The sequence below is a fragment of the Mycteria americana genome, chromosome 6 (assembly GCF_035582795.1).
Source record: "Mycteria americana isolate JAX WOST 10 ecotype Jacksonville Zoo and Gardens chromosome 6, USCA_MyAme_1.0, whole genome shotgun sequence".
NCBI lineage: Eukaryota > Metazoa > Chordata > Aves > Ciconiiformes > Ciconiidae > Mycteria > Mycteria americana.
Window position 1 is genome coordinate 46,795,649 of NC_134370.1, and position 27,547 is coordinate 46,823,195.

Consider the following 27,547-nt stretch of genomic DNA (forward strand, 5'->3'; position numbering starts at 1 on the left):
GGAGAGGGAGGGGAACACCTGTGGGGACGGGAGCGAGGTCACCCGTGGGCAGGGAAGGCACGGGCAGCCTTGGTACGCGAGCGAGAAGCACCTCCCGCCGCGCCCGCGTCGGAGCGGACCGTGTCGGGCCGTGCCGAGGGGCAGCCCCGGCGTCGTTCAGCGCCGCCCCGCGCGGTTTCGCTGTGGGAGCGGGGCGGGCCCGGCGGCGCGGAAGTGCGGGGCCACGGGGCCTTCCCCGGGCGGCGGGGCTGGCGGCAGGTGAGTGCGGGGGCCGCGGCCCGGCCCCGCGCGGGGGAAGCCCGCCGAGGCCCCGGCCCGGCGAGCCGGAGCTCGTTGCCGGAGCCCGGCCTACCCCGCCCCGGAGGCCCCCGTGCCCGCGCGCCGGGTGGGCGGCCCCGCTGGACGGGCCCGAGCGCCCCCGCGAGCTCCAGGCGCTGTTTTCCCGCCTGCCGCAGGTGCTGCTGCTGCTTCCCTGGGAGAGGAGCCGCCGCAGGCCCGGCCGGCGGCCGCTGAGGCCGGGGAGGACCCGCCGGCGAAGCGATGCAGGAAGGTGAGCAGCCGCCTGGGAGTCAGTGGGCAGCTCGGCCTGGGCGATCCCCCTTGTCCTGCAGTGCAAAAAGTGCCGCCGCCTGTGCGTTTGAGCCCCAAGAGACCACCCCAAAAAGCCCCGTGGCATCCCCGGGCACGGGAGGCTGAGCATCCCCGTTTTTCCAAATCTCCCTTCCTCCCGAGATGGGTGCCTGGGGCCCCCTTTTGCAGCCCAGCATGCCTGGCCACCGGGTGGGAGTGAACCCCTGGGTTGTGCCTGCTGGGTTGTTTCCACCTCCATGTCCTGTTTCTACGCAGCCATTGTGATCACCGAGCAGCCGATCTCTGTCTCTGTCCCCATGGGATACTCCTTCACCCTGCGGTGCAGAGCTGAGGGACACACGTCGCTGCAGTACCAGTGGTTCTGTCAGCACCAGGTAATGGTGGGAGCAGAGCTGGCCCTGGGTATGGCACCAGGCTTGGTCCCTGCCTGCAGTGGTGGAGCTGGACTTCTGTGGGTAGACCTGGTGGGAACCAGGAGGCTAGAAGGAGAAGGGGATAGGATGTGTGTGCATGCTAAGAGCTTGTGCAGATGCTGGGAGGGGCCGTGCAATGGAAAAGCTCCTTCTGCATCCCTGCGACTGGAGGAGGGGAGGAAACCAGGGATTTCCACTGTTCCTGCTCTTACGAGGGGCCTGCTGGTGCCTTCTGTTACCAGTGATGAGAGGGGACTCGCTGCCCACTGCCTGTGTTTTCCCTTTAGTCTGTCTGCTGCCAGATTCCTGGTGCCACCAAGCAAGATTTGCCCATCACTGCACAGCAGACCCAACTTTACACCTGCAGAATCAATGACCTCTACAAAAATGCCATCTTCTCTGACTGGGTGAAGGTGGAAGTCCATCAGTGTGTTGCCAGAGGTATGAGTGTGTCTTCTAGCTTTTCTATATTTTATGCTTTGCCCACCCTTGCAACAGTGATCCTGTGCAGTTCCTGGGGCAGTGTGTCCTCCCAGATTGAAAATCACAATACAGGATTGCTTCAGTGACGTGAGCCTGCAGGTCTAAGTGAGACCTCTGCGTCCATCCTGTGGATAGTTCAGGTCCCTGTCATGGTCCCAATAACCCCAGCTGTATGTACCTGCTCCTCCTGCTGATCACTCGCCATGGGTTTCCCAGAGTTATACCAGGTGTTTGCCTGTTTGTGTTGGGCAGAGGGACTGGAAGAGGCAATCTGGCTATTTCAAAGCTGAGCAAAAATAACTCCAGGTGTGGTTGACCTCAGCAGGTTGACTGCGCCCTTGCCAGGAAAGGGCGAGTGTCAGGTTTGGGAAGCCAGAGGAAGGGCTTTGGCATGTTGTTTACTATTGTGGGTGTTGCTCTCAAGGATTCCCTGCTTCCAGAGCAGAAAGGTGCAGCAGTGACATCCCGTGGAATGGCATCTCTTGGTGCAGGTGGAAAAAGCTTGCTTTTCTGGCAGTATGCACAGAGTCCTGTACAGGGGGGAAGAATCACTGTTGTTTGCTGTCCTTGTGGAGGGAGGACCAATTCCGTGTCACTGCTTTACAGGACTGCCCCCTCGGCTCTGGCGAGGAGAACCGGTCATCGTCCTCAACCCCACCGAGCAGAGGGTGGAGGTGGGGAAGCCATTACAGCTGCAGTGTGCTGCCATGGGGGTCCCAGCCCCCAGCTACCAGTGGTACCGGAATGGGCACCTGCTGGAACACCAGAAGAAAAAAAAACTCTGGGTAACATTGCCTTGGGATAGTTCAGAAACTTTAGCTGCTGAGGTGGGTGATGGGAGAAGCTCATTGCTGGATGGTGGGCATGGGAGAGCCTCAGAAGCCTTGGAGATAATGCTGAAAATTGTGTTATTGTCATCCTGGATGTGACAGGTGGCAGTCCTTAAGCCTGGCTCATGTCTGCATGTCAAGGCTCAGGCGTGCTTTGGCCTGTGTGATCAGGTGAATGCCAGCAGAAAGCAGTCTCTCCTTGCCTGTCCTCCCTGTCTCTCCAGCCCTTGAGAAGCAGCCTTATGCTCAGCTATCTTTCCCTGCCACGTTGCAGGGCTGTGAGAAAGCACTCCACGTATCACCCTTGTTGCTTTGATAGCTGACTGAAGGACTCCGGGTGAAGAGGGAATACATTTTATGGGCTTCTTTCAAAGCTGTGGATGTTCTCTAAGAAGTAACCAATTCATAGATGCATTAAGGGCTCTCAGCACGTCTCTCGCCTTTTTGCTGCAGTGGCACAAGAACAGCTATTGTATGTCTGTGCAGGGGACTGTGGAGTGATGGAGCTGCGGGAATGCTGTTTGCCTGCAGGAGAGCTAGAAGGAAAAGTGGTTAGTCCCAACAGTCAGGGAGACAGCAAAAGGTCTGGGTTTATTTTGGGTCACTGGCTGAATGTAAATCAGTGCTGTCTTCTTGATGCAAGAAAGGCAGATTTCCTTCTGGGGCATCATGTGAAAGGTAACAAAGACGAGAGATCCAATCTCTTCTCAGTAGTGATAGATGATATTACAGGGGACAGTGGGCTCAGACTGCACTTTTCACAGGGAAGTTCAGGCTGGGGATTAGGAAGAGGTTCTTCATTTGGAATTGGGTGGTGCTGCACTGGAGCCAGAAAGGCAGCGAGATTTCTGTCCTTGGAGGTTTTCAGTACTCTACTAGACAAAGCCATGGCCAACCTGACCCAGTGGTGGCTTTAGTTCTTCTCCGAGCAGGAGTCTGGGCTGGAGAACCACAGAGGTCCTTGCCAGCCAGTGCTGCTCTGATTCTTGTCTTATGTCAAGAGAGGTGGATAAGAGTTGAAAACTTGCCATAAGAGAGCAATGGGCATGATCAGAAGTCTAGAAAATGTCACCTAAGAGGAAAAACAGGCAACCTTCTGATACTGGCCATGCACCGTCCTCCCAGTGTGGCTCCTGGGGCAGAGTATGGCTATGACACAGGGTTTGGGGGCTGATGGAAAAAGAAGGGAAGGCATTTGGGCAGAGGATTCTTGCGCTTTAGAAGCTGGGGTCAGCAGCAGACCTTAGTGCATGGCCTTCCTGACCTTCTTAGAAAGACAAAAGTCATGGGAAATCTCAGCTTTGTAAGGCAAGGAATGAGGTCTCAGCGAACAGCAAAAAAGACTTGTTATTCCAGGAACACGGGTGTCCTTGCAGATACCAGCAGGGGGCTGCAAACTTTCACCATAAATAATGTGTCTTAACTTTTGATCTGTCTAGATCACCCACGCAAAGGTCAGTGACTCCGGCACGTACCTCTGCTGTGCCTCCAATAGCCACGGAGAGCACTGGACCAACGCCGTGGATATTCACATAGGTGAGCAGAGCCAACCCATGTCTGCTTTGCTGCAAATCACCTTCTAGTGTGAAATGTAATTAGAGGGCAGACAGGAATTTAGTGCTCTCACCTGGAAGCGCCGGGCTGGTGAACAAGGAGCCCAGTGCTGGCATGTTACCCTGTGCCTCAATCGGTGCAGGGTAAGCTGGGCTCCAGGGCGTGGGATTAGAAGTAGGATGCGTGGTTATGACACTTGCACCTTCCCCCAGCTTGGACAGATCTTGCATGCTTTTATTAACAAAAAGAAAGGCCACCAGTTTTAAATACCGCTTCTGCAGGGAGCTGAAGGTAAGACACTTCAGAGTAGAAAAGCAGCACGGGGCTCTGCAGGGAAGCTGGAGTGTCCTGGGAGTCCTGCGGCGGCTGTCACAGGAACAGCCTGCAGATCACAATTTTACACCCTGGATATACTGGATGTGATGATCTCAGCAGAGCTGCGCAAGACCTGCCAAGTGGCGGGCACAGGCGTCCATCAGCCCCGTGATAAATAGGATTCCTTGATAACAGGGATCAGAGGTAGCAAGGAAAGTGGTGTCTGTAAAAGAAAAAAACCCAAAAACCTGGTGATCCACTGTACTGCAGCATGGGATGCTGCTGGGTCTTGCATTCTGTCGGAAACCTGCCGTGTTAGAGCAGGTTGAGTGCTCTCAGATGCTCACTGCAGTTTTCTTGCCTTGCCAAGGTGCTGGTTTAATAGCTACCCAGCCAAATCACAGTGGGGTCCTTTGATAAAACTAATTTACAGCTTTGCTGAGATGAAGTGATGCACTCAGACGCATAGAGCTGGAAAGGATGGTGTTTATTTCTGAAAGGTTCAGGCCCCTCAGGCTGGCAGCCCAGGCCTGATGCTGCGTGAGCTGATGGATCCCAGGGAGAAGATGGGTCCCCAGACCCTCGGGTATGCTCCACCTTTGGTGTGACAGCCCCTTTGGCCCTCTGCCTTTGCCCTGCTGTGAGACAGGAATAGCATGGGCTAGCTTTGCTGGCTCTTTACTCCATCTAGAGACTTTTCTATGCCATAAGCTTCTCATCTCGCCTTTTAGGCTGGCTTTAAAATTGCTCCAGAGTGCCAATTGCTTCTGTATAGCCAGAGAGCACTCTCCCTGTGTCCTCGCAGCTGGCAAAACAGCATCCAGGGGGGACAGGCAGTGAGAAGGGGGCACAGGATTAGATTGGATTCAAAATTTTATGGCTGGGTAGCTTTAACGTGCAACAGTCATCTCTGTCAGAGGCAGAAAAGGATGAATGGGCTTGTTCTGATGGCTTTCCAGACATCCCTGGAGCAACTCTGGTTCCGGTGCTAAAGGTCTTCCAGACCCATGGGATTTATGCAGATAAAAATATGCCCTTAATTTCTTCTTTTAGAGCCTGTAGGGCTTTAGGGTTTTCTCCTGGGCTGGATTTTGTAAATTATTTTTATTTAAATAGGAAAAGCTGGAGCTGTTAGAGTAATGATGCTTTTAAGAGGCTGGGAGTGCCCGGGCAGGGGAGCCTGTGGAGCTCGTGAGAGAGAGTCACATTTGGGGTGGCTTTTCTGAGCCAGAACTCCTAAAAGGCAGGGAAAGGCAAAGCAGAATGGTGAAAGGCTCTGGGAATATTACTGCAATCAAAAGCAAACAGTTGGCTTCCTCTGCGCTAACTGCTCATGGGGAGAAGCTCTCTGTTTTGAAGCTTATGTTGATCTTGAGTTGTTGTGTTTCCTTTGCTTTCACTGCAGCGAGGGAGCAGGCAAGTCATTTCGGGAAGCACAGCAGCCCAGGCAGGGCTGATACAAGCAGCCCAGGCCTGCTGATGGGTACAAGCTCCTCTGTGCTGGCCCTCCTTCCCCTGGCCTGCCCCTTCTCCAACCTTTGCTTCCCAGCTTCTCAGGATTTCATAAATCAGGCAGGATTTCATAAATCCTCCCAAAATCACCAGACTGGTGTCTTTAAGGTTAGCAGTCTGGCTATGAAGAACTTGCCCAAGGAGTGTTGCTTGTGCAGATGCTCCGCAGTGTTTGATCCAGTTTTGCATTGCAGGGGGATGTTGGAGCAGGTTTCAGACCTGAGATGGGAGCTGGCACTGAGGCGCTGGGTGCTGGGCACAGGCTTATCATTTCCCTCTTTCTTTTCCAGGTACGTGTCACTCTGAAAAGTTTTTTGGTAAGTACTGTCATCTTTTCTTCCTGAGCAATTATTCCCTTAATTAAAAACCAGGTTCCAGGGTGGATGGGAGGACAGGGCATAGGAGTGCTTTTCCTGCAGAGACTGCTTCAAGCCTTTATGCCCACATTGTCATGGGCTCTGTGCTTTTGGCATCAGAGCTGCAAGGCACAGGATGAGTCACATCCCCTGCCAAGCCCTGATCAGTCTCAGCAAGTGGAGTAAGATTATTCCTAATGAGTAACCCAGTCTTGACGTCCATGCCCGCCAAATGAGTTTAAAAGTGTTGTTCACGTGACATCTTTTCCCTTCTTTGAAATACCGCCTTGGAGCAGGGCAAAGCTCCTTGCTTCCACCACTACTGAGGGCCATAAATCTGGTTTTCCTACAGTGGAAGGTGGGGATAAAATGAAAGCAGGAGCCCAGGGTTTCTCTCCTTCAGCCCCGTTGGGGAAAAGGACCTCTTAGCCTGGCTCAGTGCATCCCTCTCCCAGGCACCACTGGCATGCAAGACTGGCAGTCATGGTAGGGCAGGTGCCAAATAACCTCAGTAGTGCAGATCCTCTTGCACTCCTGGGATTTTGGTTGTCAAGTGAAAATTTTTCAAGTCTTTCTTTCAAAATGATGGTTTCTGTATTTTGTCAAAGTGTTCAGAAAGCAGAGGGCTTTCTGGAGGGCACTGCAGGCTTCTAGCAGCCTAGGGTCTATCCTTCCTGCTTAGATATAAGGAAAGATTTCCTGTGTCCTCACTCAACGAAAGGAAGTGAGACCTTGCCTCCTGCTGAGCATTTACAGCTTTGTCGCTTGGTGTTTCCATTAGCTACAGGCAAGATAGCACTTTTAGTGGGCAACAACCGCTACCAGCATCATCCCAACCTGATGGCTCCTGTCACGGACGTCTTTGAGCTCAGTCTTCTTCTGGAGCAGCTGGGTTTCCAGGTTGTCTCCCTTCTGGATTTGAACAAGGCTGAGATGGTGACAGCGGTCAGTCGGTTCCTGCAGCTCCTGGGGAAGGGAGTCTATGGTAAGGCAAAGCCAGTAAGGTAAGGTAGCAGATGTGTGGGTAGCAGCAGTCGATACCAGGGAGGAGCAAGGATTCGGCAGTTTTCCAAACAGCTGTTGAATTAAAAGAGAAGAAAATGAACTTTCCTTTGTGGGGGGCAGAGGAGCCCTGTGGCACAGTCTGCAGCAGTGCCAGGCTTGGCAGAAGCCCCCAGGTAAACACCATTCAGTTTTGGCCAGGTTACAGGCAGGCGAAGTAGGTGTTTCTCCATCATGTGGCTCACCTCCAACTCCAACAGCATGGTCTCATGCTGAGGTTTTGGGGACCCAGTGCTTCTGATGGCAAATGGGAGAAGGTCAGTTGTCCCCACCATACTCCTTTGCAAGGAGAGGAGCTCCTTTTGAGCTGTGACTGCTACAGCCGGCCACGATTTCCTTGTTTCTCTTTCCTGATGGTCTCATTTGAGCCTCTGACAGCCTTTTTGCAGAAGCGCATTCCCAGCTGCAGATGGCTTTGAGGTTGGGCTTTGAGCTTATTGCACGCTGTTCTCAGCAGGAAGCGTTCTTCAAACACAAAACCAACTGGCAGATCTTGTGGGTCTTAAAGCAGGTGTTCAGATTTGGTGGTGAAAGTAGATTCTTTGGGGTTTCTGAGGTTCTCCCAGCCTGATGGATACCCTGAAAACACCTGGCAGATTTTTTTTGCTTTCAAACCTTAGCGTGAGGCTTATCTTTACCGCCCTCCCAACTGCGTGGCATACCAGGGCACTCAGACAGCGAAAGTCAACACAGGCCGATTCCAGCCCAGCACTCAGCATGAGGTTTGGAGGTTGTGCAATGGATAGGGACACAGCCACAAGTGAAATGCTGCAAAGCCACCTCATTCCGGGAAGCACTGACTCACTCAGGGAAGCTGAGCTGGCGGGGAAGGGCAGTACACGGTTGTCACCTCTTCGGCTGAGCACATCATCTGATGACAGCATATTTCTATAAGTTCACTTCCAGCTTCCTTTTGTGGTTGCTTTCTGAAATCCCCTTGCATTTCAGGCTTTACCTCCTCTTCCAGGCCAGAGTCATCCCTGGGGGGCTGCTATGCTTTTCCCATGGCGCTGCCATTCCTACCCTCTATCCATAGCGCGTGAGGACCAAATGGCATTTTGTCCACAGTGCTTCCCTTGTTTTCATAAGCATTGGAGAGAAAAAAGATTTGGAAACAGCAAACCTTTCATGCTGTCATGCCTTATTTAAACTTCTAGTGTTTTCCTGCATTTGTGGCCACTGAGCCTTCCTGGCAAAATTGATTTTGTGCACTGTCAGGGAAAACATTAACAGCTGAGTTACTGAACCTTGATAAGCCTCAAGTGTTTGCTAGGCATAGCCTGCTCCGGATGGTGGTTTTCTTTACAGCTTTCTAAGGTGAGTGCTCTACTGTTATTTGGAGGCAGTGAACCCCAGCGCAGGCTCATCCCAGCAGTGTGATTGAGTTGAGGACTCTTGCTGTAATTGGTGGCATCCAGACTTAATGGTGGGGCATTGGGTCAGTCTGCCTGCTGATTGCCCCAGGGTTTCTCCATCTGAAGTGTGCTGCCTCTTGCTGTGATGCATCTTCCAACATTTCTTCAGCTGTTTTCTTTACATAAAATTAAAAGAACCAGGTGAAGTCCAAATCATTGAAATTAACTTGTCTTGTTAATAAAAACGCACATTTAGAAGAAGCTAAGAACTCCTCCTAAACCCTACGTATCAATTTTTCAAGGCACTAGCTCCAGGATAAACATCTAAAACTGACTGAGACGCTTAGGATTCACATAACTCATACCCACTGCATGGGAAGACAGTGGTGAGGCAGCAGCTCCAGAAACAACCTAGGCAGCATATTGAAACTACAAAGACCCCAGGGGTGCCTGTGATAGCCGGTCTTGTACATCCATGTGGGTGTCTCAGACATGCACCTGCACAGAGACATCCCCATGCTTCCACCTGGTTTTTCTTGCTCAAGGAACCTGGACGTGCCATCTCCCATGTAGCAACCACCACAGCTGAAGTCAGGAGAGCTTTGTGTAGATGTATGGAGTGAAGCAGGAAGCTGGGAGGAGAGGGCTAACTGGTAAAAGACTGTCACTGGACTGAAGTGAGCGACTGGTGTAACACAGACACACCTGTCAGCATGTCTGAGAAGTGAGGCTGTCCATCTTCTGAAGTTTAACTCCAGTGGCAGAGATGCTGGGGCATTCATGCATCTTTCTGCTGGTACAGATCAGAAGAGAGGGCATAGCCATCCAGGTTAGTGTTTGAGCACAGTGCTTGTTGTTGCTTCTAGAGTTTTATTTAGTTTCAGGATGCTGATAAGAGCTGAAGAAGACATGTCTGACCTCCCTAGACCTCTTTCTTATTGTGGGGCTCTGTGGATGGCTGGCCCTCCCTTGCATGTCCTTACTGACCTGTCTGTGATTTACACTCCTGTGGGGTTGGTGGGAAGGGACTTTGGAGTCATCAACACAAGGTTGGGGTTGGTTGTGGCTCTCCTTATCAGGTCTTGAAGACTTCCAGGTGTGGAGCCCCCTACTTCTCCACCTACCCATCCTAGGCCTGCACCACCCTCCAGGGAAGTCTTTCCTCCTGTCAAACATGACCCTCCTTGGGCTGGTGCTCATTGCCCCATGTTGTATGGTCCACACCAACAAGGAGAGTTGCGCTTTGTTGTCTCGGTAACTGCCTCTCCAGGAACTGCAGGCTGTTCTTAGACCTCCCTTCACCTCCATGTCTCCAGACCATCCCAGCCCAGTTCCTTCCCCCTCTCCTCACAGGCCCCGGGCCCCAACGTCTTGGTAGCCTCTGCTTTTTCCAGCTTCTCCACCTTCCTCTTGAACTGAGGTCCCTCAAACTGGACACAGGATCTAAGTGGGGTCTACTTGGGGCCAAGGAAGGTGGTGAGAGGTTCCCTGGCGATCCTGCATCTCAGCATAGCTCTGTCCTCAGTCAATGCTGGCTCATCTTCAGCATGGTGTCTGCTGTGGCCCTAGGCTTGCTGCTCAACCAGTGCTCAGCCCCAGCCAAAATGCTGCCTGGGGTTATCTGCCCCCATGCAGGACTTTGTCCTTCTTATTACTGAACCTTTTCTGAGATTTCTCAAGCCCAGAGCAAAAGCTGGCTTCGTTTTCAAGCATAGGAATATTGTATGGCTGCACATTCGAGGTGATCCAAAGGCTTCTCTAATTCACTGTATGGAGGTGGTGGCTCATCTGGCTACTTTTCCTCCAGATCTCCTCTTAGAAAAGCTGCAGAGGATTTTTGAAGGCTCCAAACATCCCCTGAATGGTCTAATTATGCAACCCTCAGGCGAATGAGGAATCCCCCCAGATGTTATTTTGAGTGTCCTAAAAAGTCCCGAGTCAAAAAAATAACGCCAGAAATGCAACAAGAGCAGAAAGTTGTGAGAGAAATACTAGGAATATGCCGACATGCCTTAATTAAGCAGCATGCTAACATTTCCTGTATTATAAACAGTGCCTGGAGCTTCCCCTTTTTAATTTGGTACTCAGAGGCTTGTCTCTGATCAGCAGTTTTGACTCACAAGATGTGGGAAGAGCGTTGAAGTGTTAGCTTGGAATAAAAAAACCCCTTTCCTTCTCTAGGCACATTGTTGACTTACCTGTTCAGGAGAAGAGATTAAGTCCAGGAGAGGTTTGGAAAGTTGCTCAGCTGATGTGAAACTCATGTCTTTTTTGATTTGAATGCAAGTCTGTGGTTTATATACTGTGGGGAGCACTTGGCAGTGCATTCAGGGTGCACAACAAGACCTCAAAAGTTAGAAGATTTAATGATTGAATGATTCTTTGTGGGCTTTTCTGTAACATTTCAGTTTTTCTAAGTGTCAGTGATGCTGCCTGGTAACGGCTGTCATCACCTCCCTTTCACGTACAGGAGGAGAGGCAGAGAGACGAAAGCCATCAGTGCTCGATGACTTTGAGGGGCCAAACCTGAAGTGCCTACATCTGTTTTTTCCAGAAGGCTCCCTATTTGATACGCTTTTATAGTCTCAGGGGAGGTTTTTGTGGCTTTGATTTGCAAGTTATGAAAGTTTAAAACTTCTGCAAATCAGAGCCCACTGTCTCTGGCTGGCGACCCACAAGAAGAGGAACCCAAAGCTTGTGAGCACCTGTGAAAACAGCCATTTGAGTAACTTTCCATTGTCTCCTGAGAATAGAAACCAAAGGTGACTTGAGGCCTTTTTTACTATGAGATCATGGTTTCCATCCTCCACACGATGAGATCATGAGTCCTTCAGCTCCTGCCCCATTCACTGCATCCCTTGCAGCATCAGAGATCAAAGCAAGTGTCCTGCGAACTACAGGGGCAGGAACAGTGGAGGGAAGACAGAGGAGAGGTTACTCAATGAAGCATGGGCTTTGGCAGCGCATCTGAGTGAAGAATTTCTCCTGCTTTTGCCTCTTAGCCACTTGTTCCTATTTCTGACCTCTCATTCTTCACTGTCCCTCAGTTGCAGTAGTGCAACTGTTTGCATCACCTCGCAGAGCTATTTTTAACCCATTTCAGTTCCCCGAGTTGCCTTCCACCAGCATCCCCCAAGCAGTTGCATCAGTGCTGGGAAGGGGTAGCCAGCCACTGTGCAGCTTCCTTTAAGGAAGCTACAGCCCTCATGGGGATCCCTGTGCAGAAGGAAAGCTCTTTGCCAAACACAGGGGTCGGAGAGAAGCACCAGCTTGGGCCATGCCGAGCTCCTCAGTGCTGGCTTTCCAAGCTGGATGTCCCCGTGTTGCCATCTTTTGTGAAGGCAGAAACCATTACTAAGTTTCACGTGCTTAAGAGTAAAACTTGAAACCAAAATTCTTGTTGGGTATTGGACTTCCCACCAACACCTGGACGAGTCTGGCTCCTCTACCGCCTTGTATCTGGTCTCTGAGGTTGTTGAAGCAGGTCGCCCATGTGCTCTGGACATCTGGAGAACTAATCTCTCTCTGTCTCTATCTTATTTTTCACCAGCTTATAGGTGTGTAAATACAGGCAGATCTTTGAAAGTTGGAGAGTGTTTCCCATCACCTAATCCATTGGTAGTCTCTCCTGCAAAACTAGGAAGCTGAGGAGCTTCTGATTTAAAAGGCTGTTAATGTATTTTTCATCATGGTAAAATACTTTGTTGTCATATTCTTGCAAAGTGCTGATGATTAACCAAAACTTGTAACAAGCGTGGTATTCAGCCTGGCAGATGCGGAGCTTGGGTGTTGTAGCACAGATGGTTATGGAAACACGTCAACACAGTGACTCTGGGGTCTCCTGACAAACAGTGCTGGAAACCACAAGTACAGGAGAGCCTCTCAGGGCTGCTTCCAACTCTGCTGAGGGGAATGGACTGAAAAAAAGTCAAAATTGTGAAGTCAACGTAGCTCCAGTTTCATAGGTGCTACTGGTCTAGGTCTGCCCTGCACCAGTATCCATTCAGGACAGGAGGTGGGACATGTCCATGGGGAGCTGGTTACAGACCTGCAGGTTCGCATTGTGACTCATCCTCTCCTCTCTCTGTTTCCAGCTATATTCTACTATGCTGGTCACGGGTATGAACATTCGGGGAGGAACTACATGGTCCCTGTTGACGCTCCACAACCCTACGCCCCTGAGAACTGCATCAGCGTGCAGAGGATCCTCCAGAAGATGCAGCAGCAGCAGACGGCCCTGAACCTCATCCTCCTGGACACCTGCAGGAAATGGTAGGCTGCTCTTCCCCCTTCCTTGCCCGGGATGGGCAGAGTGTGGTGTTTCAAGGGGTTGGGGGAAATGGCTGCCAGCCTCAGCCCCTGCTTCAGCAGTGAGCTTCTACACAACCACGTGGGGTGTTCCTATGGATTGCCGGGGCCACGTCCCCCATTGTGCTGCTGAGCCCAGGCCTCTGTCAAAGTTTATCAGGCTTTGTCATAAAATCAGCAAGACTGCCAGGTCTTGCAGGATCTCCTGGGAAGCCTGGTCAGTCACATATTAGGTGCAGACAGCATCAGATGCTGCCTGACATCTGCTGGAGAGAAGGGGCTGGAGACCCTCCCTTGATTTTTCAGGGTGAAGAAGCCTGGCAAATACAGGCAAGTTGCCTAAAGCCTGCAGAGGGTTGGCTTTTCCCTGGCATAAATTGTTGGCTGAAACTCAGTATAGGGTTTGCCTTTCTGTGTTTCAACCCCCTGCCCCAAACCACCCAGCCCTGGCAGGCTGTAGCAACATCTTGCTGACCTTGGGCTTTCACGGTACGTATTTCCCACATGCTCGGGCTGGGACTGTTTAGCTCACCTCTCTTCTCCTGGCTGTGTTTTTGTTAACATCTCCGTGAGAAGAGTGCAACATGATGGGGAAAATATTTTAAGCCGTGCTACTTGGTTTTTACTGGCCTTAAATGCTTCTGAAGTGGTCATGTCATGAAGTGGGACCCAGGCTGCTGCTGAGGTCAGGGATCAGCTTCTTCCCTCTGTCTGTGAAAAGCCTATTATCCTCCCTTGGCTTGCAGATGTCCATCCTGCAGCTTGTGGGCTGCAGGAAATTACTACCTGCCCATTTTCAGCAGAGGCAGGAAAACTATTCCAGTAGAAGCGGTCATCAGTTAATTTATTTTGGCCTCCTGAGGCAGATTTACAGGTCAGAAAAGACCTGGAGGGCAAATGCAGAAAAGTCTCTCTCTTCCTTCTGTAGTTCCTGCACTAAGAACCAGGGATGACAGGGATTTTGATACTGCTGCCCTGAAGGAGCTGCCAGCCCCTGGAAAGATGTTAAATTTTTGATGCCTTTTAGCTGCAGAGGTAGGAATGCTCACTTTGAATAGCTTACAGGCTGGCTGTGCAGCTCTGAGTTACCAGCATCAGTCTGAGTTACCAACACCAGTTATCCTGCTGCTGCAGCTCTGAGTTACCAGCATCGTTGGAGCTTGCTGTCCTTTGATACCTGCCCAGAACACCCTGTAGTGAAGCATCCCCTTCCTCCCTCTCACCCACTACTGCCACTGAGAGCAGTGTGAGTTGCTTCCCTGCACTGCTGAGTACCCCCCAGCACACGCAGCAGCGCCTTGCTGCTCTCCTCAGCACGATACCAGGCAGGGGATGGCTTGCAGCCGAGTGGGAGCATGTGGTTTTTGTGGATGCACAGGTGGCGATGGGCTAGCGTGCCTCTGGGCTGCTGGTAACCCATCCGAGGGCAGTGTGGCGACGTGGAGGCTGCATGGGGATTGCTAACACGAATGGTGATTATCTATGAAATAGCTTTTGAGCTGATGCCTCCTTTCTTGGCGTCACCAGCAGTTTCCATGCTTAGTGGGGACTTAAAGGTGCTTTGGGAAGAGGATGCTATGTGAGATCTGCTGTGATGTTTAGGCATGGTTGTGCGGCTCTTTTTCTCCCTCCCACCTCAAGATCTCACACTTCTTTCCTCCTCTTTCCCACAGCAAGCACAGCACTTAGTGCAGTAGGTGTTATCCCCGGGCTTGCGAGGGATTACTGTAGAAGCTCTCTCCTGAGCTCATTTTCCTTGAGAAGTCACCATTTCAGCTCAGCAAAGAGTTTGGATTTCATAGTTGCGTGTGTTTACGCTGCTCCTTAACACAGAGCTCCTGGGGCCTCCTTTCCCAAAGCCCTTTAGGTTGGACTGATGCTTTGAGTCTCTTGACAGTTGACTTGGCCATGCATGGACTGGGAGGAGCTGTGTCCGTGCTAAGAGGGATCTCACCCAGAGTATCTCTTCACCCCATATGTCAGCATCAGAAATGCCAGGGCGATGAGAAACACATCCGCCTTTGCCAAGTGGTAGCAGATGTTCAGCTTCAGCAGAGGAAGAACCAGGAACACAGCCTGTGTGTAGCCTCGTACATTTATGTGCTAATTTGAGGTGGATGTGATTGCCTCTTCCAGGAATTCCCTGATTTATGAGGGTTTCTAGCGTGTGCTGCTTAGGACAGAAGGATACCATCTCCTACCTGGGATGCAGATCAGAACTGGGTTGCATGAGATGTGCTGTATAAATGAGACTTTTTGGGGGCCTGAAGCAGGAGGGAGTGCTGCTACCTTCTCTGCTGTCAGGTCTCTCCCTGTGTTCGGTCACCATCTGGAAATTGCCCCTGGAAGTTCAAGCCCCTGCTGAAGCTTGTCTTCCGCTGGGGCAGGGGACCACAGCCAGTGTTTCTGCTGTGTGCAGCTCCAGCCTTGTTGGAGCTGTGGGTGCCTGCTGGTGCCATCACAAAAGGTTTGCATCAACTTGTGACTCCACAGCCTTGGGTGGATGTCCCCAGCAGGGGGACAACAGGACCTCAGTTTATTTTGAGATCCCATGTCTTGTTTATCCTTGGACCTGGAATCCCAGATTTCTGCATTCATTTAGGAGGAGCTGAGGGGCAGATAAATTTCTCTGTTTAATGGTTGTATTTAGAAGTGTATCTTGTTTTCCACATTTTCTGTTCTGATCATCTTTAGAAAACTTACACAAGCCAGATGACTACTACCATTAAACTTCCCCAGACTGCGCCACCAGCGGTAGGTAACGTGCTGGCTGCTGGCAATACAACCGTTCCTTCTTCTCTCTTTACTGTGCCAGTTTCAGCCCCAGGAAACCGTGCTGGAATTGAATAACACCGACTAACGCCACCTCTATGTGTGGCTCTTATCCCTGTGTGACTGGGAACAGCTCCAAGTCACTGGTGTAAACTGGAGGCAGCTAGTCCCCACACTGTTCAGTCTGGCTGCAGTCAGATGGGCAAGGCTTGGCCATTAAGTGCAACCATGATACCTTTTTCGGTGGAAACCAGGACTGTCAACTCGGATCTACCTGATCTTGAAAATAACAGGGTCTGTGCTCATTGAGTTATATCTAGACCAGGGTTCTGAGGCCAGTTTTGGGCTTTGAAACCCGGGTGTGTGTTCTGATCCCATCTCTCAGTAAGATCTGGAGGTGTATCAGCCATAGCGTGCTTTGGCTGTCCTGGGGCAGAACAGGTACATGGGCTGGAAGGGAGCTGTGGGGCACCCCAGGCGCCTGGGACAGGCATAGCCATGCAATGTGCACGCGTCCAAGTTCTTTAGGGACAGTCGTCCCTTGGCCACAAAGAACCCGTATGTGCTCTGCAGTGTGCTGCTGCCTGGATTTGTGACAAACCAGCCTCAGGAGGGAGGAGACATGGTTGCACCCACAGCTCCAGGCTCACTTGCAGGGAAGGGAGCAGCTCACCAGCGCACATAGGTCAAAGCTGGCCCTATCTACTCATTTTCCCATGGTTGGGGTTCTTTATGGGACTCCTAGCTTAGACTCTGTTGCTGCCCAAGTAACACAGGTGGTTATATTTGACGTGAGCATTTATCTTATTGCCATCCATAGGAGATGGACTTGGTGGAGCAACACGGGCTCTGTCCCCTCCAGGCACACACTATCAGGCATCCTCAACACAGACTCATGCCTTCATCTCCTCTTCCAGGTACAACCCGGAGTGTGCCCTCTCCCAGGTACAGCCACTGGAGCCCTGGGGCAATACTGTTTATGGCTACGCCACGTAAGTGCACTTTGCCATGCCCTCACCGTGACACAGGACCAAATGCTGGCACAGACATATCTCCTCTCATCCCTTCATGCGTGGTGGCTTTGGAAGCTTGAGAGGGCTTTGCTCATGTTTCTTCTGGCTCTTACCCTCCATCTCTAGCATTTCCCATTCAGACACTTCTTTTCTTCCTCCTGACATTGCTAGTGGCAGCCTCTGTGTCAGTGACAGGTTATGCGTGAAGGTGGCATCAGCCCCTGTAATCAGTCCTTCCATGCCTGAGCCTGATTCCCAAGGCATGTGTGCCATAAGCATGTCACCTGAAGCCTCCCGAGATGAGGATGAGCATTGCTTACTGCTCCAGTGCCAGTTCCACTCACTTTTCAACTGCTGTCACTCACCTAGGCTGGCAAAAGAGGCTGTGCTGTCCTCTCCTGTCCCCCTCCACTGCTTTTTCCCATCCCATGCCCTTCCCACCCTCTCCTCGGCCAAAACCAAGCACTTTGTGCTGTTGTGTGAGGAGCTAACTCGGACTCAGCCAACAGAGGCTGGATGGAGTCGGCAAGCCCTGAGTCACCCCCAGGGCTTTGTTCTGTCGCAGAAAGGTGAGGACAAGTCCTTACTCTTGCAGGAGTGAAGATGCAGAAGCCTATGAGTTGCAGGATGGGGAGTTCAGCTCTGGGATCTTCATGAAATATCTGAAGAAGCATATTCTGCAGGAGAAGAAGGTTACCCATATGCTGGAGGATGTGTTAGAAGGTAAGGGATGAGATAGAAACCACTTGCTTCAGTAGCAGGTGTGAGAAGAGTTATCAGCAGAAACTGAGCAGCTCCACGCCACCCCATCCCAGACATCCCAGCCAGCCAGCCATCCCTAAAAACCAAATTGCAGGCCATGACCTGTGCAAGCTTTTAGTAACCTGGCAGCAGTACTGAGATGTTCATGTATGGTCTGAAAGGCAGGGCGATAAATAAGGAACCTGGAGTGACCCTTGCGCCTCCAAAATCTCTTTCCCAGACATCGGCCAGGATCCCTTGGTCACTGGGAAGCAGGTGATGGAGATCAAACACACTCTGAAGGAAGCCCGGTCCCTGACGGACCCGATCTGTCCCTTGGGAGCAGCTGCTGAGCACTGGGGACGCAGCCATGGTGAGCCATGCAGGTCACAGGGAGAGCTACCGGGTGGGGGGAGGAGAGGGCTGGGGATCCCTGTGCCCCTCAGGGACACCATTCTGCAGGGAGGCATTGGTGCGACCCTCTGAGGAGCTGACCCCATTGGGCTTTCCCTTCCAGAGCCGGTGAGCGAAATGGTGACCTTCCCCTGCGGGGCACGGGTGGAGCTCCGCTTCCACTGGCTCTTCTCCAACGTGATGTACGTGTGCGCCAAGCTGCAGCCCACCCCAGCCCACATCGCTGACGCCCATATCCTGCTCTGCCAGTCCACTGTGAGTACTCTGGCAGAGACGCCGGTCCCCTTCCTCTCAATTCCTGCCGGGCTTCTTTCCCCAGGGCAGAGGAGGGAGGAGGGTTATGGTGAGCTCGAGTGGTCCCGAGGGCTGGGAAAGGCTGAACCCATGTGGAAAAGGATCCCCTTCTTTGCTACCTCTGATGCAAATAATCTTCTCTGCAAACACCTCTTTGAGTGGTCCTTCCACCTATCAGTGCCCCACAGACTGCTCCTTGCTCCTAATGCATTGCAAAATAGATTTGGTTCCAGTTTTGATGCCTTTAACCAGTTACTCCTTGGACCGATTTCTGGCCTGCCTGATTAAATTACTGCATTTAATCCAATTGAGATGAAGAGCCTTTCTGTTTTCTGTGTTTGGAAGCAGATCTGGCTTTTTGAATGATGCCTTCTTCGCCCGCTGTGTTAATATATCTTAATGCAACAATATATCCTCCTGTACTCATTCCCGGTTGAGCTGTACCAGCTTCCTTGCACCCTTTCTCACATCTGTCCTAACAGACCACATGCCCAGCATGGTCTTGTCTGGTAGTCTCCGTGCCACCTCTAAGGATTTAATTTGCTGCTCCTTTTTGCTAACCATCTTCCTCATTTTCTGTAGTCCTTTTGCTGAAGCATAGCGTGACTGTGGTGGATTTTTCAGCCCTTGTTGCTCATGGAGGGACGCTGCCCCTAAGTACATTGTGGTCACTGATGCAGAGTGGTGCATCCAGCGGGAGCTTTGGAGCCTGATCCTGCCCATTACCAAGCCGGAGCATCGTTTCCCCTCGTGAGCTCCCTTAACCACACATGAAAATTGTGTGTGTGTATGTGTGTGTGTGTGTCTGCATGTGTTTGTGTGCATCTCACCCCACATCAGCGATTGTGGGGAAAGGGGGACCCAGCTGCTTGCTCCTGCATCTGGAGCTGGTTCAGGAGGGATTGAGGAGACCAAAAAGGGACCCCAGTAGAGCCAGGGCAGTAGGATCCCCATCCCTATCCTGCTCCACAGTGGTGCTAGCTCACACTGACCTCCAGTGGTGTCTGCTGACGTGGGAGCACATTCTCCCACCAGATTGCAATTCATCTGCCCCATGTTAGACATCCACAGTGAGGCCACCCATTCTCGCCTGTGGGACCACAGAGAGATACACGGGTGTCTGCAGGAGGGCACGTGGCTCCTTTCAGGATCTGGAAATATGGGCCCACTGCTAAATAGGGCAGGGTCCCTGGTGACACAGGGCATGGAAAAGGCCGAGGTACTCGATGCCTTCTTCACCTTGGTCTTTACTGATCAGTCCAGCCTTCAGGACTCCCAGACCCCTGAGATCAGGGGAAAGGTCTGGAGCAAGGAAGACTTACATGCGTTAGAGGAGGACCAGGTCAGGGAGCATGCAAACAAACTGGACATTCACAAATCCACGGGACCTGACAGGGTGCACCCACGAATGCTGAGGGAGCTGGCGATGAGACTGCAAGGCCACTCTCCATCAGCTCATGGTGTTCTTCCTGAGGCCTGGAAGAAAGCCAGTGTCACTCCTGCCTTCCAGATGGGCAAGAGTGAAGATCTGGGGAGCTACAGGCTGGTCAACCTCACCTTGATCCCTGGGAAGGTGATGGAGCCAATAATTCCTGAAGCCATTTCCAAACAGCAAGAACAAGAAGATGACTGGAGCAGTCAGCATAGATTGCAAAGGGGAAGCCATGCCTGATAACCTGATAGCCTTCTGCGTCGAAATGACTAACTTGGTGGATGAGGGGAGAGCAGTGGATATTGTTTATCTTGATTTAGCAAGGCTTTCGACACTCTCTCCTGTAACATCCTCATAGACAAGCTGATGAGATAACAGACGAGATAAGTAGATGGTCAAGTGGACTGAAAACTGGCTGAACTGCCAGACTCAAAAGGTTGTGATCAATGGCATGAAGTCCAGCTGGAGGCCACTAATGCGGAGCCCCAGGCATCAGTACTGGGACCAATACTGTTTTACATCTTCATTAATGATCTGGATAATGGGGAGAGTGCACTCTCAGCAAGTTTGCTGCTGACACAAAACTGGGAGGAGTGGCTGATGCACCAGAGGATTGTGCTGACATCCAGAGGGACCTGGACAGGCTGGAGAAATGGGCCAACAGGACCTTATGAAGTTCAACAAGGGCAAGTGCAAAGTCCTGCACCTGAGAAGGAATAACCCCATGTACAAGTACAGCTGGTGGTTGACAGGCAGGTAGTCAACTTGGCAGAAAAGGCCCTGGGGGGGTCCTGGAGTGTCCTGGTGGACACCAGGTTGACCATGAACCAGCAATGTGCCCTTGCAGCAAAGATGATGAATGGTGTCTTGGGCTGCATTAGGAGGAGATGCAAGTTCCTGCATGTGGGCAGGAATAAGCAGTAGTGTTAGCACAGGATGGGAAACGACTGGGGTACCAGTTGTGGTCAAAGTCCACAATAGCTAGCGCAGCAAAAGCAGGGCAGAAAACTGTGCCAAGGAGCAAGAAAATTGTGGTTTAGGCAAGAAAGGCAAAAATTGGTGGATAGGGCCTTCACATATGTAAAAAGTTCTTTCCAACATGGAAGGAAGTCATGGTTTGAATTGCAGTAAGGAAGATCCAGGTTGGACTTGACATTTTCATGGTAAAAGGAGTGAATGTTTGGGAGGGGTTTTGCCTAAGGGTGTTGCAGAATCACCACCCATGTGGATTCCTTAGAGCATCTGGACATGCATGTCGGGCATGATGTGTGTCACCAAATCTATGTATTCTGGGCCATGCGATGTCTTTGGTCCCTTCTCCTGTAGGGTCCATATCCCAGTGGTGAAGGTCCTAGCCTCAGGAACAGAACACAGGCTCAACCTCATGTGCAGAAGCAGGTTGGCAGCATGTGGCTGGCTATCGAATCCAAAATCATTTAACGATGTAGTCATTTAATCAGTTACTCTCTTGGACTGCTGGGAGATCCTCCCTGCGTGGATGCTAAAGGGACTTTGGGCATTACCCCACAGTGCTGAGCATTTGTTTTTTCACTTTGGGATGCTCCTAGGTCTGTGCCAGAGAGAAACAGCACATCTATTTTGGATGTTCAGCACTTGGGACTGGCTTCATTCCACTTGGGGAGGCTCTGTGGTTCACCCCATCCAAACTTCCTGATGCTTCTTGGTTTTTCATGAGCTGTAGTTTAACTTGTGAAGGAATATTGTTGTATTTGTGCTAGTCACATGTGCTAGTACACCCTGTAGTACACCGGCTATTTCTTAGGCGGAAAAAAAGGGTGGCCCAACTTCAAGGGGCTCAAAATTGCAGAGCAATAAACAGACGTTTGGGAGAAGAGTCCAGTGCATTAGCACAGATCTGAGCATCCCTGCCCTGCTAGCATAAACCCAACTGCGATGTTAATCACTGAAGGTTCACAGTGTCTGCAAAGGTTGCTAACACAATCGCAAAGTAGGCACTTAGAGGTCATCTGATCCAGAGCACATCTGTGCCTGCAAGGAGACAAAAGGGAGTGTGGCCCAACCCTAGCTCCAACAGGCTGATGAATCCCGGGAGGAGCCACTCTTGGAGATGTTGCAGGTGTGGGGATGTACTAGGGGAAGGCAGGACTGCAGAAGTCAAAAGACATGTGTGGAAACAGCAATGAGGCGGCTACACAGAAGGTTGGAGCAGAGTGCTACGGCATCATCAGATATGGGGAAGAGAAGGTACTAGTGGTGGGGTGACTATGAGGAAGACTTCTGGCCATGGACCATTTTCCTCCTAGTGATTAGGATGTCATGGGTATTACAAGTATAGCAGGGTTCAAAAATAACTTTGACACCTTCATAAGAGTCCATAAAGGCTATTGAAAGCACAGACACCACCTTTGACTCGGAAAGTCACTGATCTTCCCATTGCAGGAGGCTGGCAGGGTAGGCTTACCCTGGGAAGGGCTGGTGGCATGCGTGTCCTGTTGTTCCTTAAGCATGTGCTGGAGGATGGAGCTGGCTGGACACAGTAGGGCCACTCTGCTCCTTTTTGCAGTCCTCCTGCCAAAGCCCTGTGTTAGTGGCATCCAGGCTGATCTGCTTTGTGTCTCTCTCTTTGGTCTCCAGGTTTAGTTTAACCTGGCTGCTGGGCTCAGCATGGCAGTGACAGCATCAGGGTAGCTGGGAGCAGGTATCTGATGCAATGAGCCAGGGAAGGAGAGAGCAGGAGAGGGCAGTGTTCATTTGCAGAAGGTGGTCTGCATTGCAGCCTGTCTCCTGTTTCAGGCACAGTTCAGGCTGGTGGAAGGAACCAGGATGAGGCTTCTTGAGCAGGAGAGCTGCTCCATCCCCCTGTGAGCTGTGTCCTCCCCTTGTTGGCACACTCATCTCCCTTTCTGCCAGTTCCATTCACTGTCCTGATCTTCCCTAAGCTCCCTCCAGTTTATCTTTCCAGTAATGAGTTGCCAAGTGGAGAGATGGAATTTGGCTTTGCTTTGTACAGAGATAAATGGTGTTTCTTCAGCCTGCCTCCAGTGGACCTACTGGATCAGCAATAGGGTTTACTCCTGTTCTGCCAGCCTTGCAAGCAGGGGTGACCCTGATGTGTGCAGATCCCAGCCAGCATGTGGGAGCCAACATTTTAGCTTCTACCTCCAATATTCTCTTGGCTAAAAACAAATTGTGTTAGCTGCTTGTAGGAAGCAGTTCAGGGAAGGTCTGTAAAGGCTAGCAAGAGCTCCCAAGGCTTCTCTAACCTCTGCCTCACTGCAATGTCGTAACAGCCTTCATCACCTAGTGCAACTTCTCCTGCCAACAGCGAGAAAGTTTTGCAAGGGTCAGACCCTCCTTATGTGCCACCAGCTTTATGTATGGCTGCAGTGAGCCCACCCAGGCTGCTCAGCTCCCATGGCCAAAGCCAGGCCAGCACATTGTAACATTGGCCAAGGCAGGTTGGCAGGATCGGGCCGTGGTAGCTGCCGGAGCCAGCTGGTAGAGGGAAGTGTCTTTGCATGGAAGGGGCTGGTGGACTGTGGGCTGTCACCCATCCTACAGGCTCAAATCCAAAGCAAGATGCTATTTCATAAAGCACCTACTCCCTTGTCTGTTCTTGTGCTATTTGCAGCTCCAAGATAAGACCATTACTGAAGAGGATCTCACAGACCCAGAGCCGTTTTGGATAAGTTTGAGTAACTGAGCAAGAATTGACACTTCTGTAGATGGTGGGGGGCACAACTCAAGCTTCCTCCAGCTATGCCCTTGGAAAACTTGCTCCCTCCCTCCTCTGCTTACACTACAGTTGGTTGTGATACCAGCTGTTGCTGCTATCTACACTGCTGGAAGTCCCATTATACCACAGTTTTCCAGTAGACGCCCTCAGGGGATGTTTAGCTAGGTATTTCCATTGATATGCAGAAGGCGGGTGTGTAAAATCTCTGTATTTCTGTTGCTTGCACTCTGTAGTACTTCAGTTAGGGTATGCAGCATTTCCACCAGCCAAAGTGTCAAGGGCACAGGCCAGCCCTGGGCATTGCTCTGTGCAGAGAAGCGGCATGTTTGATAGGCAGTTGTGCCTCCATGCCCCGGCTGATGCTGAAATTTCCTTGTGTTTCCTCTTGTTTTCCTGACCCAGGAGATGGACGATGTGGCCATCCTGAACGAGAGCCGCCTGGACCAAGTGGAGTCTCTGCTCGCCTCTGTGTACAAGCAGGAGGAGCTGGACTGTGTCTTCCAGCTCTGTGGACTACAGAAAATTCAGGTAGAGAGCTGCCAGGTACAAATCTCCACGGTTCTCCTGCAGCCTCACATAACTGGTACTCCCCATTCCCACTGGCTCGAGCTGGATGTGCCCCTCTGACCGTGTGTCTTGTGACTCCATGCGGATGATGCCTGGGACACCTGTGTCAGCGTTACATCCAGATCTATGTTAGAGGAGCTTGTTGATCTTCAAGGCACAAAAACAATCCTCTTTCTGTTGGTTTGCTCTGTCCTTCCACACTGCTGGGCCAGGGAGGCTGTTCTTTGCCTGTATCAGCCTAGGGGAGATCAGACTAGCCCAAATATTTCAGACAAAGGATGTCCTACTAGGCTGTGTGCTTGCCTGAGAGATGGGCTCATGGGCTGGTCAGGATCTTGAGCAGCAGGAGAGTTTATCCCCTGCCATCAGGGTGACAGTACCAAGTCTGATCCTAGCTATGCCTCTTTGGCACACTTCAAAAGTGAAGTATTTAAAGACCATGAGAGAGGCAGAATTGTTAGTCCCCTGGCTTGCCTATTCCAGCAGATTATCTCTCCCCGAATAGCAGTGTGGACCTTCTTTCTCATTTCATTTTTTTGCCCTCTAACACCCAGCCAGTGGATCTTGCCAGCTGCTTATCTGCTCTGCTCCGTGCAGGCCCACACTGAACGTTGCTCTCAAGCTGCTGCCTGGTTCTGCCTACAACGAGCTCCGTTTGCTGAGTGCGTGACGTGCCTCGGCATATGGCAGCTCTTTCAGTCCTTGATTGTTCCTGGAGCTCTTTTCTGAACCCTTCCCAGAAGGGTTTCTGAACCCAAACACTTTCTGAACCCATTCAGCATTGCTTTTAAGTGCAGACGTGAGACCTGGACCCTGCATTGCCTGCCAAAATCTTCTTGCTCCATTATACATCTCCCTACTTTGTACAGCCAGGCATCTGAGGCACAGCCCTGTGCTAGGGGTTCACGTTCAGGGATTTAGCTTCCATGAATATGGTTACTATCTGATTTCTTCACCATCTTTTATAAAAATCTAAAATAGTGCTAGACTGCGAATGGATCGCTGTGGAGCACTGCTGTTTAGAACTGTTGGCTTTTACTGTGTGATGTGTGTTTTATTTAAGTGGTTCATATCCCTCCCCGTGCATGCTTTCTTCTCACATGTGCAGCAGTCCTGTGCCATGGCCAGGGCAGATGTTGTGCCATTCCTCGTGTGGGTGCAGCTTGACTGGGTGCAGTCCCTCTCCCCTCCTGCTCCCCTGTGCCAGCATCCTGGGGATGATACTCTCAGTGACAGTGCCCTGACCAGGCTGATGAGGTCTCAAGTGAGGTGGCCTGTTTTCAGGAGAAGTCCTGAAATCCAGAAACTATGGCTCAGGGCCACAAACATCATGAGCGTATGTAACAGGTCATTTTCTCTGGCAGTAGCATTGCTCCATCACACCACAGCATGGGGCTGTAAGTCTGCAGAGTAGCCAATCAAGTCTGTCATTTTTGTTGACAGTGGCAGCAGTGAAAAAGCTCTGCTTCAAGTCTTAGTCTCTGATTCACTTTGTGTCCTTTGCTCTTCCCTTCCAGACGGACGTGGTCCTGCAGTTGGATTTGCATTACACCCAGCTGAGCACAAAGCAGAGGACTTGTGAAAGCCTGCAAACAACCCTCCAGAAATCTCTGCTAGGGCAGTTTTTCAGCCAGAGGAATTACTCCCAGCCAAACTACCAGAGAACTCCTGCCTGTGCAGGCAGTGTGTGCCTCTGGGATGCGTCGGTGCTGAGCACAGACCCGAAGGGGCAAGCATCTCTGAGGACAGGCTCTGGCCACAGCTTGCCCAGCAGCAACCCCTCCAACTCTAGCAGCGAGCCGGAGGAGAACGATGAGAGTGACCTGAGTGAGCTCTGCTCAGCACTGCTCCGAGTTGGCCCAGGGCAGGACTACCCCTGACCCCCATGGGCTGGCGTGCCCAGCCTTGGGAACTGCTATTTTTAATAGAGGCAACAGTTATTTGAGTGCTAAATATATCAGAATCCGTCAGCTGCTTTCCAGCCTTGGCGATCTCCCTGTCCAAATGAGGCCAAGGCTGCTTTTTCGGAAGGGTTTCTCCCATCTGCACCCTGTGGCATGTGGGGCCTGAAGCCCACTGGAAATAACCCCTGTTCCGTGGGAGCAGTCAGGATCAGCAGGGAGTCGTCGTGTCTGGTGGAGGACAGGCCACCCAACAAGTCATAACATTTCCAGGCAAAACCCAATGTTGCTTAAAGTCAAGGGCACTGGCTCATGTTTTCTGCGAATTAGGCTTTGCCTGAAAGCAAACGTTACAGCATTAAAGGTGTTAATAAACCCATAAACACTACAGACCCGTGCTACAGCAGTGGCGTGGCCTTAAAACCCAACTACAACTGCTGACTCTCATTACACTTGTGCAAGGGACACAAGGCTTGAACAAGGGACCCGGATAAAACTGTGTGAATGTATAAGCTTTCCCCTGGGGTCGCAATGTGGTTTTCTTTCCTTGTGAGTCCTGCCTGTGTCAAAGCAGGTTTTAAGTTATGCATTTATGTACTTCTAAAGAATGTATTTATACTTGGGGCAAGACAATTGCTTGGCAATTGGAAAAGGAAGGTCAGATGTTCCGCCAAGTGTGTGTTTACAATGCAGGCTGTTTTTCCATCAGTGGTAGCCACTGGGCAGGTACACTTCCACGTGCCCCTTCTAGCATGGTACACAGGGGCATTAAAGTGTGTTAAGTCTTGTGCAGTCCTGAGTTCCTATCAGATGCAGAATTTCCTACATGTGGGGATGGAAAAGACCAAGATGGAGGAGGAAGAACCTCAAAAAAGTCATTAAGTACCTGCCTCTGTGCATTCACTGTGGACAACCTGAAGCACTACCTTTTGTGGAGAACCAGCTGTCCAGAGAGAGCCACAGGTGAGCAGGGTCCAAAGGATGACCCAGGTGGGCACAGTCCCCTCCCTGCCTGCTTCTCTAGTATTTGTTTGATAAAGGTTGCAGCATAGCTCCAGGTGGTTGCTCACCAAGGGCCTGAGAGGGTGATCAAATAGTTCAACAGGGGCCAATGACTCCAATGATGTGTGGGATGTCCATCCTTGGAGACAGTTCACTCTGGACTGGAGAAGGTGCTGATGAACTGGTCCAAGCTGTTGGGGTGCTTCTGGCTGTTGTGGTCCTGTGAAAGAAAGAACTTGGAGATCAAAGACTTCTTGAGAGGTCAAGGATGGGGCAGGAGAGTGCCCAAGCTCTGTCTTCTGTCTTGGTCTAAAAGAGGGATGGAAGAGGGCATTTTCTAAGTTTCAGTTCTCCTTCAGCAGTGAAGATACTTGCATCTCTGTCTATGGTGTCTATTGCAGCATGGAATAATATGAAATGCTCCTTCCAGATAAACCATCCTACAAGTGCTGGAAACCTGTCCAACAGAGGAGGCTTTTATTCTCACAGTGAGTAGATCCAAGGGAAGGAAGAGAGGCCCCATCTGGCTGAAGTCTAGAAAGTCTCCTAGGAAAAAATGTAAAGCTCAAAAAAAAAAAAAATTTACAGGGTGTAGTTTAAATAAGATGGACTGATAGAGAAGCTAAACCAGAAAATAATAAACTAATTGAAGGGAGAACCAAAGATCAACTCAACACCAGCAGAAACTTAAGACAGGTCAGTGGGAATGGCTATGCAGGCATTTGGGAGGAGCTGGGAGTCTCGTTGCCTCTATGAGGATTATACACACCCTCCTATACTGTTGGGGCAAAATATGTTTCTGGCTCACATAATAATGGCAAATGTCATCTCATGAACGTTAATCTCATTCCAAGCGAGGCTGTTTATTTTTTTCTGAATAAAACACTATTAGTGTTTTTGAATGCATAAAGGTT

General features: G+C 51.0%; 1 protein-coding gene across 1 annotated transcript; it reads left to right on the forward strand.

The window, feature by feature from the left end:
- The first annotated feature begins 279 nt into the window (after window positions 1-279).
- LOC142411511 (mucosa-associated lymphoid tissue lymphoma translocation protein 1-like) lies at window positions 280-27,547 on the forward strand. The gene is made up of 14 exons (XM_075505521.1): window positions 280-550; window positions 847-965; window positions 1,292-1,445; window positions 2,094-2,272; window positions 3,757-3,853; window positions 5,989-6,015; window positions 6,836-7,039; window positions 12,566-12,743; window positions 16,469-16,543; window positions 17,160-17,287; window positions 17,547-17,678; window positions 17,823-17,974; window positions 23,566-23,691; window positions 25,248-27,547. Exons 1-14 carry the CDS (start codon window positions 541-543, stop codon window positions 25,608-25,610), a joined length of 1,944 nt encoding a protein of 647 aa, XP_075361636.1. The 5' UTR covers window positions 280-540; the 3' UTR covers window positions 25,611-27,547.